Below are 15086 nucleotides of genomic sequence, written 5' to 3' on the forward strand. Positions count from 1 at the left end.
TGTTCTGAAGTTCCAGAAAGGACCCCATTCCCAAACAGGTGATTTGCTATCAAAGGGTGTCCTGTGGCCACTGAGAGGTGGGGCTGCTGTCAGACAGGGGTAGGGGCCGAAGTCTCCTCTTGAGTCTGATGCCACAGGGCAGGCTTGGCACTCTGTGCCCCTTACCGTGCGGGCATGCTGGCCTTGGAGGACCATGCTTGTGTCAGGGCAGTCCCTCCTCACCAGGTCCTTGGTAAAATTGACTGTTCTCTTGTCCAGAATGTCACACCAGTTCTCCAGAGCTCGGACGCTTGCCATTTTCCTTCCCCTGCTTTGGAACCCTTGTGCCTGGCAGGGTGTTACGTGTCCTCTCTGTTGTCTGGGAGGGCAGGGCAGGCCAGGAGTGGGGAGTCGCAGAGGTGCCAAGGTCAAGGTGATGGAGGTGTGTTTGAGTTGGTTAATGCTGAAGCCCTGGAGGCCCATGGGGGAGGCAGGGGAGGGCTATTTGCAGGGAGCGGAGTGGAAACCCATCACTGAGGAGGGAGTTTTCCACATTTATGCCCAAATGATGACGGCTGCTTTAAGACTGAATAATGAAACACCTTTTGTTTTCTCTTTAGACGTTAAACAAAAATTTTTTTTAAACTTACTGGTTTTCCTTTTAAAACAAAAAAGAATTTTTGCTGCATGTGGTTTTGTTCTTCTCTGGAAGTAAAGCCAGAAGTACAAAACTGTCAGGTAAGTTCATTCACCCAAACCTAGATTTCTTTCCCACGTTTGCCTACTTTCTTGCACCAGCTGTGGCTGACCGCTAGTAAAAAGCCTGCATTATAAAACCTACATGCAAGTAAGATGGTTTAGGTGAAGGGAAACGGGTGGCCTTAATTGGTTACGTTAAAGAGAAAAAGGTGGAAAATCAGGTTTTATACTCAGTCTAAAAAGTTTTCTTAAAAAGAGAGGGGGCAGCTAATAAGGACAGCTAAGGAAGCAATACAAGGACTGTCCGAGTAGAAAGCTGGTTCTTTAGAGACGCCCTGGATCCCTGACAAGACTGATTAAGGCGGAAGGCTGTGGGGGGGGGGGGCGGTGTCAGGAGGCCCCTTCTCTCTGGGAGTAGCAGGTGTTCGCCACCTGTGCAGGCTTCTGTGGATTTAGCCCCGTTGTAGGAGCTTCCCGTGCCCCCACCAGCGTGGTTGTCAGGGCACGGCGGTGGGGGGGTGGTGGCGGGGAACAGCGGGCAGGGGCAGGCGAGGGCCGCTGCACGCCAGGGTGCGCGCCAGGGCACAGGGTCGAGGGAGCCTGGTGGCCCCCTCCCCAGAGACGACACTGTGCTCCTGCATTCGGGTGGTAAGAGTGCACAGCCGTGCCTAAAACCAGCTCTGAAGTGGGTTTGCGCTTGTCGTTTTCCACACGCTCTGTCGGTGTTGCTGTGTGACTTTGTGTCAGGCCCTGGGGGTTGGTGATGGCAAGGTCAATCTCTGCCCTTCACCAGCTTTTACGTGGGGGCTCAGGCAGGTTCACTGTTTGAACCTAAATGCACTAAGTGCTCGCTCACCGACAGAGGGAGTGAGCGTCAGCAAAGGTACCTGAGGGCATGGTGTTAGCTGTCCAGCCACTCTGGCCCGTAGAACTTTCCTGATGAGGGGGATGTTCTGTGCTGTCCAGGAGGGTAGCCCCTGGCCCTTGGAATGTGACTGGTGCCGCTGAGGTGCTGAACTTCAGTTTCATTGTTTTTAACTTAACCAGCCACAGTTCATACAGCAATGCAGGTGCAGAGAAATTAATGCGGGCGCTTAGAATCACATTACCCAGAGCTGAGCACTTTTAACACTTCTGTGTGGCCTCTATCTTCCACATGCTGTATACTATTTTAACAGTTGTGTTAGGGGAAGAAATGCTCAGAAATGGCAGGGTTGGCCCGGCACCCCTCTGCCCTCTTTCCATTTTTGCCAAGTTAAAAATGGACATCCCGTTCTAGTAATGGCCAGTGCCCTGGGCTCTTCCCCTGTGCCATGCACTGGGTAGTTAGGCCTTTTAGGTATATCAGCTTATTTAAGTCTCACGGTTCTAGAGGGGGTGTTGTTTCCATTTTGCGGTGGTAGGGACAGACTGCAGGACGTTGACTGTTGCCCGGGGTCATAAACCCAGTTAGCGGCAGAGCGCACTCCTCACGCGGGTCTGTGTGGTGCTTGTAACCCCCGTGCATGTGTCTGTGGTGGTGGGGTTCACGCGTCTCCCCCGCCCTTGGCCTGCTCGCAGAGCGCTGTTGCTGCCCCGTGTGGAGCAGCCCCACACTGCTGCCTGGTCCTTGACTTCTGGGACATGTGTACATCTCCTTACGATCCACAGGTCCTTGAGTACTGGCTGTCCCAGACTGCCGCATCTTTCCTGTTGACTCATATTTGGTTCCTCCAGGGAGAATTTTCCTTAGAAAAATGCTGCCTCCAAAATACTTGTCCGCCACCAAGCCCAGGAGGTCCTGGGCCCCAGACCTGCGTGGGCTGGACGGCGCCTTGTCTGGGGAGCCGGACGCCGCCCTAGGAGAAGGCGCCGCTGACTCTGAGTTCTTTCATCAGAGGTTTCGGAACTTCCTCTACGTGGAGTTTGCTGGGCCTCGGAAGACCCTGCTCAAACTCCGAAACCTCTGCCTCGATTGGTTGCAGCCGGAGACTCGCACCAAGGAGGAGATTATCGAGCTCCTGGTCCTTGAGCAGTACCTGACCATCCTTCCAGAAAAGATCAAGCCTTGGGTGCGGGCAAAAAAGCCGGAGAACTGCGAGAAGCTCGTCTCTCTGCTGGAAAATTACAAGGAGATGTACGAGCCGGAAGGTGAGGGTGAGATGGAAGTCGCAGCCACTGGTGGGCTGGGCCCGACTCTTCTTCTGTCGGGGCATCCTGGAACAGCTTGTGAGTGTGCCGGCCCCCGCCGCGGGACGCCAGGTGCCCCTTCCCACTAGCCGGGACAGTGGACCAGAGCTGTGCCTTTCATGGGACCTGCATCCAGAGGTGGGGTGGGAGGGGTGGTCGCAGCGTGTCCCCGCCCAGCAGTGGCTGGGAGGGAGGGACGAGCGTTGGACTCCCAGCGTGGAGTGGAGGTGGGATGCAGCTGCGGGACCGGCGGGGGTGAGTGGGTGGACCCCACTCGAGCCCGTTGAGGGGACACAGTTGTTCAGTCGGTGTCCGTGTCCTCTCAGATGACAGCAGCAGTGATGTCCACAGTGACAGCAGCATGAGCCGGAACGCAGCAGAGTCTCCGCCCCGCGCTGCCTACTCCTTCCGCGGTGAGTAGCCCGCTTGGGCCGGGCCTGGCTGGTGCCCGCTCTCCCTGCGGGGCTGCCTCCTGCAGAGATGCATGCGTGCGGACACTGTTCCGCCTTCCCTGGCACAGACCTGAGGGTGATGTGCATTAAGGGATGATGTAATGAGACATTTGACGTCAGAGCAGACACGTGTACGGAGTGGAATACGTCTTATTTTTAATGATGAGAGAAAATATTTAAAGCCACTTGAAATCTGCAGTCAGCTGTCTCAGGCTGTGCCCACAGCCTCCCCAGGAGGGACAGAGTTCATCACCTCTTTGCCACTAAAGTGTCTGTACTCGCTAACGTTTTGTTAAAGTGAGCTTTCTGCAGGAGCACTGCTTTCGGGGCGGGCATGTGTTTTGTTTCTTTGGAGTAACGTGCACATTGAGATTGGTTGGGCTAAGCCAGACGGTAGAGGGTCTGAAGTCCGTTCTCCTGAGCGCGGACTTGGCCATGAAGGAGCTGGAAACCGGAAGTTTCTGGGGGGACCTCGCTCCTCAGCTAAGCTTCAGAACCCACCTTGAAGCAAGGCCCGCTTGGGCAAGGCCTCAGAGGCAGCGCTCCAGCTCCAGGGTACCAAGCTGCCCTTGAGACCTCAGCGCGGGGTCCATTCTTGGGGGAAGGGCATGGGCAGCCTTCCCTCCCAAAGGGGCCTGTGTTCGCATGAGGTGGGGACATGTGTGTTAAAGCACTTGTTTGGCTTTCTCAGGTGACCGAGACCGGGACTGGGACCAGGACTGGGACCGAGACCGAGACCAGGACTGGGACCTGGAGCAGGACCGGGTGCGGGACCGGGAGCACCGCAGGGGCAGAAGCAGGGACCTGGAGTCTCGAGGCCGCTGGCCGTACGCCAGGAACCCCAGAAGCAGTACGTCAGCCACCCTGACTGCTCCCAACGTGTGCCAGGTCGGCCCGGCCTCGCCGCTTCACGACACCCTTTCTCTGCCCAGGGTTTCCTCAGCGGGATCTCTCCCTGCCCCTGACGGAGCAGAGCACGCTTGCCGAGGAGGGAGAGCACAGGCGCAGGGACTCCCTGCTGGACTGCGAAGCCGGGCCCCAGGTACGCTTGGGCTTCCTCTCGTCCGGGGGCCGTGCTTGTCACGCAGCGATGTTTCCTTCTTTCTCAGGGGGATGCGGCCGTCTGCCCCTAGAACCCCACCGGGCTGGGGAGGCAGCCCCAGCTGCTCCCTGAGAGGAGCCCAGGCCTCCCCAGGGGTGGCCAGCGGCCGGGGTCAGAGGACCGCTTTCCCACTCGGCGTTTGTGTCACGTGGTCGGTCGGCCACGTGGGCTGTTTCCTGCTGGGCAGGGAAGCACCAGGATCCTGGAGGTCTTTCTGGCCTCACTGGGGAGACCGCAGAGCAGACTGGCAGGAGAGAGCTGAGAGGAGTGAGCTTTGAAGCCCAGCTCTGCTACCTGATGGCTGTGCAGCCTCAGTTTCCTCATCTGTGAAATGGGTTTGGTGGTCGCCTCCCCAGGGCTGTAGTGAGGAGAAAGTGATTCTCCTGTGTAGGTACAAAGCGCCTAGCATGGTGCCCGTTGGGCACACGGTCGGTGCCGCAGCTGTGCAGGTGCGTTCAAGGCAGTGTGCCCCGGAGGTGGGTGCAGGGAAGGACATGGGGTTTGAGCTGACTCCAGGAGCAGGGTCACCTGTGACATGGCAGTGGGGAGGGGGGCCAGGGAAGGAGGAGCCAGGGCACTGAGTCTGTAGGTCCCAGGGCTGCCAGTCTTGTAGCAGGCACACGGGTGGTCTCCATAGAGGAGGTGCGCACGCCTGGCCGTTCAGCCCAGCCTGAGGGAGGAGTCGGGTGAGCGGAGTGTTACAGAGGCTTGACTTGAGCTTGAAGGGAAATGCCTTGAAGGCAGTGACGCATGACATCTGAGGGAGAGGAGCAGTTGGCCAGGCGAAGCCTGCAGGTCAGGGCATCCCTGGCCTTCGGGAGAGCCCTGGCCCCGAGATGTGTTGATGGTGGCTCCTGGGGTGGGGCTTTTAAGGGGGGTCAGGTGACGGAGGGCCTTACGTTACTCTTGGTTGTCTGGGACTTGAGCCCACGGCAGCCCCGCGTTGGACAGCGGCAGTGGACACAGGACACCGCGGGCTGGGGCTGGGGGAGGCCTTGTTGCACTCCTGGCCAGCGTCTGTGCCACATACGCCGTGCGAGGCTGATGCCTCTGCAGGCCAGAGCCCTCCCAGCTCTCGAGGCCCAGCCAGCGGCCCCGCCCACCCTGAGCTGTCCCTCGGCCAAACCCACGTAGCGCTGGTTCTCTGCACCCAGTTTACCGTTCACCGTCCTCTGGTTGTTTCCCCAAGGTGGATGCGAAGCAGGTCCCAGGTAGACCCTGGCCTGGGTCACTCGGAGCCCCCAGCGCTGTGAGCGCTTCCTGCGCCCGATGTGTGTGTAGCTCCTGTGCTACCCGCGGGCCCCAAGGGAGCAGCTCTGCTGAGAGGTCTGCATCTGCTGTTACAGGATGCAGTGTCGTACCAGGATGTGGTGGACCTCGCCGAGGACCGGCAGCCGCAGAACCCGGTCCAGGACAACATGGAGAACTACAGGAAGCTGCTCTCGCTGGGTGAGCCGCTGCCAGCTGTCCTCTCAGTCTGTGTGAGCGCTTTCGGGCGTGGAGGGCGGTGGGAGCCTTGGGCCGATTCCAGCCAGGCCAGGCACAGACACTAAGATCTGTGTTTTCACAAACCAGTCTGGCTTTGGATGAAGAATGCATTGTACAGGGTGGGGGGACACAGGGAGACACAGTGGAGGTGGACACAGGACACAGCGGGTGGGGAAGGAGGCTTGGTCACACTTCTGGCCCCAAGAATTGCTCTTTCCAGAGTGGTGACCATGGAGACTTTAATTACGCATTGAGAACAGGGTCTTGAGTTCCTGTTTGGATTCCCCAGGGGACATCTGGCTCAGGTCCTAGGAGGCAGCTGGCTCTGCAGGAGAGCGAGCTGTGCAAGAGAGTCGTGTCAGGCAGCGGAGCCTTGAGGAGCTCCCATGTTTGGAGAGCAGGTAGGGAAGACGGTCAGGAGGCAAGAGAACCATGAAGGCCAGTGAGAAAGAGGATCTAGATCTACGAGATAGTCACGGGAAGGGGAGGACTGAAAGGGGTGCACTGCATTCAGGGACGCTCGGAGGAGGGCTGCATGCAGGTTTCTCAGTGATGTCAGGAGAGCCTGCGGCCTGGGTGGTTAGGAAGCGAGACTGCAGACAGAGGACATCTGGAGCATTGGACGTGGGCCGCCTCACACTTCGGGCTAAGAGAAGGCAGACCTGCCTCAGTTACGTTGATGAATTGTGGCCCCAGTGTGAGATGTTGTGTTCTCCCTGTGAACAGGGGTTCAGCTTGCCGAAGACGATGGCCACTCACACATGACCCAGGGCCATTCCTCGAGGTCAAAGAGAAGTGCCTACCCAAGCAGCAGCCGAGGTGAGCCCGTGTGTGTGTGCGTGCGACACACGGTGCCGCACACCGGTGAGCAGACACCCAGACACTTCACACTGCAGTCACACCATCGTGGAGCCTCACTGTTGCTTTGCACTTACATTGGGTTTCTTTTCAGGTCTGAAAACTATGCCTGAAACCAAAAAGTCCACCCACCGGCGGGGGATCTGTGAAGATGAGTCTTCCCACGGGGTGATCATGGAGAAGTTCATCAGGGACGTTCCGCGCAGCCCCAAGTCGGGCAGGGCAAGGGGGCCTGGTGATCGGGTGCAGAGGTTCTCCAGAAGGGCAGACAGTGGTTGGAAGGACGTTCCATTCAGCAAGAGGGAGTCGGTGATCCAGGAGAGGGGCTATGAAGGGAGTGCCTTTGGGGGAGGAGGCTTTAATTTTAACTCAAACCTTGTTTCCAGAAAGAGGGTTCTTGAAAGAAAAAGGCGCTATCATTTTGACACAGACGGGAAGGGCTCAGTTCACAACCAGAAAGGCTGTGCGAGGAAGAGGCCCTTTGAGTGCAGTGAGGTGAGGAGAGCTGTGAGCATGAGCAGCCTGAGCGCGCCCCCGCTCCCCGACTCGCAGCCCTTTGACCTCGGGGCGATGCCCTACGTGTGTGATGAGTGCGGGAGGCCTTTCAGCGTGATTTCCGAGTTTGTCGAGCATCAGATCATGCACACCAGAGAGAGTCTGTATGAGTATGGCGAGTCCTTTCTGCATAGCGTGGCCGTCAGCGAGGTTCGCAGGAGGCAGGTGGGAGGGAAGCGCTTTGAGTGTAAGGAGTGCGGGGAGACCTTCAACAAGAGCGCCGCCCTGGCCGAGCATCGGCAGGGCCACTCGCGGGGGCGCCTGGCGGGGGGCGCGGACGAGGAGTGCGAGGAGCCCTTCATGGCCAGCCCGACCTTCCGCGAGCTGCAGAAGATCTATGGCAAGGACAAGTTCTACGAGTGCAGGGTGTGCGGGGAGACCTTCCTCCACAGCTCGGCCCTGGTGGAGCACCAGCAGGTCCACGGCCGCGGGGGCAGAGAGGATGGGCGCCGTGAGGCCCGTCGGCCCGTCCCGGCGCTCGGCGAGCTCCCGAAGACACGCGGCTCGGAGAGGCGGTATGAGTGCAGGGTGTGCGGGGAGGCCTTCCTCCATGGCGCAGCCCTGAGGGGGCACCAGAGGGCCCACGCGCACAGCCCGCTCTCAAGTCAGGGCAGGGGGCGCGAGGAGGCCTTCACCCCTGGTCCGTCCCTGAAGAAACGTCAGAAAACCTACTCAAGAGAGAAGCCCTACGACTTTAAAGATCCCGGGGAGGCCTTTAAAAGGCAAAGCCCAGGCCTCACTGAGCTTCAGAAAATCCATTCTCGAAAGAACCTCTACGAAGGCAGGGGGTGCCCGAAGTCTGCCATTCACAGTGCGTCCCTTCCCGGAGCCGCAGAAGAGTCACACCATAACGAGGCCGCCCGAGGACGAGGAGGCCGGGAGTGCGTTCGCCGTCAGCGCCAGCCCTGCGGACAGGCAGGAAGCCCTGTGCCGTGCGAGAAAGCCGTATGAGAGGTCTGTCATTCACAGCTTATCCTTTGCGGGAGCTCAGAAGAGCCACAGCGCGGCGGGGCCCGCCACGCCGGAAGTGGTCCCAGAGTCCCCCCTGCAAGGCTCAGGTGTCATCCGGCGTCCAAAGGTCCTGGCTAGAGAGGGCATCACTGAAAGAAAGAGACACGAGACGTCCGTTATCCACAGCTTAGCCACCTTCAGGCCTCCCAGAAGCTGCAGTGGCAGCGAAGTCACTGGACGTGACGAGAGGGGGGAGTCCTCCGCTTACCTTCCAGACCTCCGTGGTCAGCAGCAGAAGACTCCTGCCAGAGAGAACCCTTACAGAGGGAGCAAGACGCCCAGCTTCACGGAGTCCGTCATCCACAGCGTGTCCCATAGTGAACCGCGGACGAGTCTGGCTGGAGAGGGATCCAGTGGATTTAAGAAGGATGGCGAACCGTCTGGTCCCAGCTCAGGTGTCCGTGAACATCAGAAGGCTCGTGCTAAGAAGAAAAACATTGAGCAGAGGAATTATGAGACCTCTGTAATCCACTCCCTGCGTTTTGGTGACCCTCAAACGTTTCGCCCTAGAGAGAAATTTTATGAATGTCCAGAGTGTGGAGAGTCCTTTGTTCGTAGCTCCGACCTCACTGAGCATCAGAAGATACATGACAGAAAAAAGCCCTCTGGAAGTAAAAGCTACATGCGGTCTGTCATCCGCACCTTAGCCTCCACTGACCCTCAGACCAGTTACGCTGACCAGCCAGCTCAGACCAGTTACGCTGACCAGCCAGCTCAGACCAGTTGTGCTGACCAGCCGGCTCAGACCAGTTACGCTGAACCACCAGCTCAGACCAGTTACGCTGACCAGCCGGCTCAAGCCAGTTATGCTGACCAGCCGGCTCAGACCAGTTACGCTGACCAGCCGGCTCAGACCAGTTACGCAGACCAGCCGGCTCAAGCCAGTTACGCTGACCAGCCAGCTCAGACCAGTTACGCTGACCAGCCGGCTCAGACCAGTTACGCTGAACCGCCGGCTCAGACCAGTTACGCTGACCAGCTGGCTCAGACCAGTTACGCTGAACCACCAGCTCAAGCCAGTTACGCTGACCAGCCGGCTCAGACCAGTTACACTGACCAGCCGGCTCAGACCAGTTGTGCTGACCAGCCGGCTCAAGCTAGTTATGCAGACCAGCCGGCTCAGACCAGTTACGCAGACCAGCCGGCTCAAGCCAGTTACGCAGACCAGCCGGCTCAAGCCAGTTACACTGACCAGCCGGCTCAAGCCAGTTACGCAGACCAGCCGGCTCAAGCCAGTTACGCTGACCAGCCGGCTCAGACCAGTTACGCTGAACCACCAGCTCAGACCAGTTACACAGACCAGCTGGCTCAGACCAGTTACGCTGACCAGCCAGCTCAGACCAGTTATGTGGACCAGCCCATGCGCAATGAATGTAAGGACTGTGGGGAGTGCTTTGCCACCACTGAAGACCTTGGCGCGCATCAGAAAATCTACGCCCAAGAGAAATTCCACAGCGGGAAGCTGTTTGGAGACTCTGTCATTCAGGGTGTCAGCCTCGATGGGCCTCAGCAGGAGGAGCCTCGGCAGGACGAGCCAGAGGAGCCAGAGGAACCAGATGATGAGCAGGAGGAGGCTGAAGACTCCATCTATGGCTGCAAGGACTGTGGGCTGGGCTTCGCGGACCGCGCAGACCTCAGGGACCACCAGAGAGTCCACGGTCGAGAGTATGTGGTCGACAGTCGTGAGCACACGCGCTCCGTGAGCCACGCCCACCCCTTCGGCGAGCTCCAGAAGGACTACCTTGGGGAGCAGCTGTATGAGTGCCCGGCCTGTGGGGAGTCTTTCGTTCACAGCTCGTTCCTTTTCGAGCATCAGAGGGTCCACGAGCAAGATCAGTTTTACGGACGCCAGAGGTATGATGAGCCCTTTGTGCAGCCCTTGGTGATCAGCCCCCCGAGGCCTCGGGTCCCACAGAAGAGTCCTCCTGCCGGGCTGTCCCTGCAGTGCCAGGTGTGCGGGCGAGACTTCATCCACGGCTCCGTCCTGAGCCAGCACGTGAGCGTGCACACCGCGGAGGGCCTGCCGGAGCGCGGCCAGCGCAGCAGGGGCGCCGTCGGTGCAGGCTCAGCCCTCGCTGAGCTGCAGAGAGACCCGGCCGAGGAGAGGCGCTACCAGTGTGAGACCTGTGGGGAGTCCTTCCCCAGCCCGTCCGACCTGCGGGAGCACGTGAAGGCTCACGAGAGCGAGGAGCCCTATGACTACGGTGCCGCCTTCGTCCACACCTCCTTCCTCACCGAGCCTCCCAAGGGAGACTCTCCCTTCTACGAGTGCAAGGACTGCGGGAAGTCCTTTCTGCACAGCACAGTCCTCACGAAGCATCAGAAGCTCCATGCGGAGGAAGAAGAAGCAGCTGCAGCAGCCCAGGAAGTTGAGGCCAATGTGCTCGTGCCCCGGGAGGTTCTGCGGATCCAGGGCTCAAATGTGGAGGCTGCCGAGCCTGAGGTGGAGGCCGCAGAGCCGGAGGTGGAAGCTGCTGAGCCCAATGTGGAGGCCGCTGAACCCAACGGGGAGGCTGAGGGGCCAGACGGGGAGGCCGCAGAGCCGAACGGGGAGGCCGAGCAGCCCAATGGGGAGGCCGAGCAGCCCAATGGGGACGCTGACGAACCAGATGGTGCGGGGATTGAAGACCCGGAGGAGAGGGCAGAAGAGCCAGAGGGAGACGCGGATGAGCCCGACGGGGCCGGGGTCGAGGACCCGGAAGAGGAAGTCGAGGACCCAGAGATTCAGGTGGAAGAGCCCTACTATGACTGCAGGGAGTGCGGGGAGACCTTCACTTCTAGCGTGGCCTATGGGGAGCACCTGAAAACCCACGCCAGGGTGATCATATTTGAGGCCGGGAACGTCTGCGGGGAAAGCTCACACTACACCGAACATGCCAGCACCAGCACCGGTGACAGCGGCAGGGCCGATGACAAGCACTTCACGTGTGACGTCTGCGGGCAGGTCTTTGGCGACCGCTTGTCCCTGGCCAGGCACCAGAATACCCACACTGGCTGAGGCCACGGGCCAGGGCAGAAACCTTCACCTAGGACTGGACCTTACTAAACCACAGAGCACTGGAACCAACCCACGGTGATGTCAGTGGGGAGCTTCCCTTGGCGTGTACACACCTGACTGAACATGAGACAACTCAGCCCGAAAAGAAACTGAAGGTGGAGACCGTTCGGTCTCAGCTCTTCCCCATCCAGCCTGGCGTACGCGTGTGGGGAAGCCGTCCCACACACCTTACCTTTCATTTGAGTGATCACATTGAGGGAAGACCCGAGGGCTTTTCAAGGCTACGGAAATTGCCCCATTTGTAAATGACACTCCTCTAACCTATGTGTAGTGTTTCCTGAGATGTATATAAAATAGCAAATCATAGCAAAACAGTAATCACGTGTACTTGGATTCGCTGTGACACACAGTGACAGTTTACTTGAAGAGGTACCTGACCTGGTACTCTCTGAGGTTTGTTTTTTTTTTTTGTTTGTTTAAGGTTTTTTTTTTTTTTTCTGGAAGAGGAAGAGAGCACCAAATTAGAATACATTTGTAAGCATCTTAGATTCTTAGAAAGATTTACTGTGCATTATTTGAACCGCATCAGTATCTGTGAGTAATTGACTGTTGTTCCTGTAGAGGTGCAGGCATGAGAGAGAAGGTGTCTTTGACACTTTGCTGTTTGAAAAGGGAAATACTTGCATCGCCCTTTTCAGCCACTCCGTCTACACCGACGCTTTGGAACTTAACGCTGTGTAAGCCTTTACTGTTTGTGGATTGGCCTTTTTTAACCCCAAACCGATCGGTTGCCACCTTGTACTTTGCAGTGAGTGGTTCTCGTGCAAAAATATTACAAGTTTTGTTACTTCTTTTTTTTAACCAACTTGACGTGTGTTCAGTAGTGAATTCACAAAAGCTGACGCTTTTCCCTGTAAATCTTACGTCTTTGCCTTTAAAGAGTGGGTTGCAACCATCACTAGATCACGATCGTGCCTAATGAGGGTTGAGAACCGCAGGGAGAAGCTCGGCGTTGTAAGTGAGGATGCAGGCTGCCGCTCTCATCACTTCCTCCGCGCGCTTCCTGCCTTAAGTGGCCGTAGAACGCGGCTTCGTCCGCGTGTCCTGCCGCGAGTCCGTCCGCGCCCCGCGTGCCCCGGGGCTGGCACCCTTAGAGCTCTCTAGCGTTGAACTGAACTCTCGTCTTCACCTGTCTGACCCTCAACCCCTGCCTAACTTGCATTAAAAAAAAAAAAAAACTTTCTTTACAGTCAACTCAAGCTTAACGTGGACTCAGGTTCCCCAGCAGCCTTAATCCGTCTCGTGCCGTCCGCCCCTTCCTAACGCGCGTGTCTCAGCGGCCCGGCGGGGCTGCGTGTCTGCCCCCGCCTCCCCTGTGATCCAGGTTGCCCTCACGGCTCGTGGCTTCGCGTGTCCTGCGCTGGACCGTCCTCGCCGTTCGCTTCCCCTCCCCTCGCGTAAGTGGCGATTAAGAAATTTTTTGGCTTTGAGTTGGCTGGGAAAAAAAAAAAATTTAATTAAAAAAAAAAAACTTAAAAGAGGATCTTATCTTGTAAATTAAGTGAGCAAAAATTTACGAGCAGATCATTTGGGCGAGCAAAATTAAAACGCCTGCTGGGGTAATGTGTCTGAATCTCACTCTCCTGGACCCGCAAGGTTAGGGCTCAGGTGGAGCGGGTCTGAGCTGGAGGGAGGGAGGGAAGGCGGGCCAAACTCGAAGGAGCGGGGAGGTGAGAGCAGGAGGGGGAGGCAGTACGCCAAAGAAGGGAGTCCTCCTGCGGCGCCAGACAGGAGGGTGAGGAAGTGGACAGAAGGGACCCGAAGGCCGGGTGGGAGAATGACTGGGCAGTTTGGAAGAAGGGGCCTTTTTCGTGGCGTGGTGTAGGCGAGGCCAGCTGCATAAACAGACCCGAGGTTGGAATCGACACCCCTGAAAACGGAGGGGCCGTGAGGGGCTTCGTCGGAGGCGAGGAGGACCCTTGAGGTGGGAGCCAGTCTGGGCGTCGTTAGGGTGAACGTGGGTTCCTCGCTGTGGGCACTGGTATTCGTGGGTGGAACCTCTTCAGAAGGCGACTTGCCAGATGTCAGGGTGTCCGTTCCAACCTTAGGTCCGTGGGAATTAGGAACAACTTGTAAATGCCAAAAATAGGAGAACAATTAAGTGAAGGCATCCGTGGACTCTTCCGCAGCTGTTTAAAAGTGATAATCATGAAGAGTGATGTAGCAGCATGGAAATATATTTACGGAATACGAAGTGGAGAAAACAGGACACAGAATTATATTTATACTACAGTTATAACTGTTAAAAATGCTTATAGTCAAAGGCTGTTGTGCTGCTGCTGTTGTAGGCTTCTAGGTGAGCATTATTTTCTTAAACTTCTTCAATGTTCTTTATGGTAGTGTTACTAAAAGCTTATAGTCACGTTTCCATTGTGAACATAATTTGAACTCATTATCAGACACTTGGAAAACACAGAAAAGTGGAGGAAAGAAGAATCCATATTCCCACCATCCAAAGAGATACACTCTTCGAGCCCTTGTTTATTCCCGTTTCTGCGCCCAGGCTTATAACTGTGTCAGAACGTGTCTTCGGAACGGCTGTTGCCTTTGCGGAACTGTGGCTCAGCACTTCCATCTTAGTGTCTTCAGACCCTTACAGTAGTGCCCTGGTAACAGAGTTTATTATGTTTGTTTTCATGACAAGCATAATACGTACCCAGAGGAAAAATTGGAAAATACAAAATAAAGTTAAAAAGAAAAAGCAAGTCACCGATATTTCCGACACCCAACGACCGCGGTTAACATCCTGGCCTGCTTCCTCCGTCTTGTTTCAGAGCACAAGCTTGTGATTGCGACAGTGTTAGATGTGTGCGCATAAAGTCTAAAATGAGAAAAATGAGGAAGTAATTAAGAGTGTGTCATTGTGGGATTATGGTTAAATATTTTGTCTCAAATTCCTTGAATGATCTTTCGTGTTTCGGTATTAAGTCTTCTGTATGTGTTTTTCCATTACAAGTACAGTACATGCTCATGGCAAACTCTCTGGGAAGGTTCAGTAAAAGCAGAGGAAAGAAATTCACCCATATTCCCGACCCCCAGCAGTCACTCCTGTTAACACCTTGACCTGTGCACCAGTCAGATTATTGGGGTGCTGGTGATGAGTGTGCATGGGGGAAAGACGGGGAGAAATACGGGGAACAGTTGAGAAATGGTTGTGTGGCCATGGTGGGGTGGCGGTTAAGTATTCTGTCTCGGTTTCCTGAACGGTCTTTATCATAGTGTTTCAGTAACCTGCCTTCATTATGTGTGTCTCCGTTATAAACACAGCATGTGTTCATTATAGAAACGTGGACATTACAGAAGTGTAGGAGAGAAACTCACCCGTATTTTCATCATCCAAAGGCTGTGGTTAACATCGTGACATACTTCATCTTGTTTCTGTGCACAGGTTTTTGGTTTGTCAATATGGTTGTGGTCGTTCTATCTGTAATAGTGTCAACAATAAAAATAAAGTTAAAAATAAATAATCTTCAGCCTCTTCTTTTGTGCATTTTAAGTGTTTGGGGTTGTTAAAAAATCCAAAAGCTTAGTCTCTCCTTAGGCCTTTAAGTTTGGCTTAGAAATCTTCCTCCATGTTTAATTATTGCATATTTCAACAATTACTTCTTTTTTGAATATTTTTTCTTTCTTTTTGTATCTCCTTGTTTGTTTGTTTGTTCTTTAATGGAGGCACTGGGGATTGAACCCAGGACCTCATGCGTGCTAAGCATGCACT

General features: G+C 56.0%; 1 protein-coding gene across 1 annotated transcript; it reads left to right on the forward strand.

Moving 5' to 3' along the window:
* Positions 1 to 733: 733 nt before the first annotated feature.
* Positions 734 to 14835, forward strand: PEG3 (paternally expressed 3). The gene is given in 8 exon segments (XM_032487484.1): positions 734 to 2808; positions 3174 to 3260; positions 3991 to 4149; positions 4232 to 4341; positions 5748 to 5850; positions 6616 to 6708; positions 6842 to 8118; positions 8120 to 14835. Coding segments are annotated over 8 exon segments (5415 nt in total). The 5' UTR covers positions 734 to 2414; the 3' UTR covers positions 11312 to 14835.
* The last annotated feature ends 251 nt before the right edge of the window (positions 14836 to 15086 follow it).

Source organism: Camelus ferus, chromosome 9 (assembly GCF_009834535.1).
Source record: "Camelus ferus isolate YT-003-E chromosome 9, BCGSAC_Cfer_1.0, whole genome shotgun sequence".
Lineage (NCBI taxonomy): Eukaryota > Metazoa > Chordata > Mammalia > Artiodactyla > Camelidae > Camelus > Camelus ferus.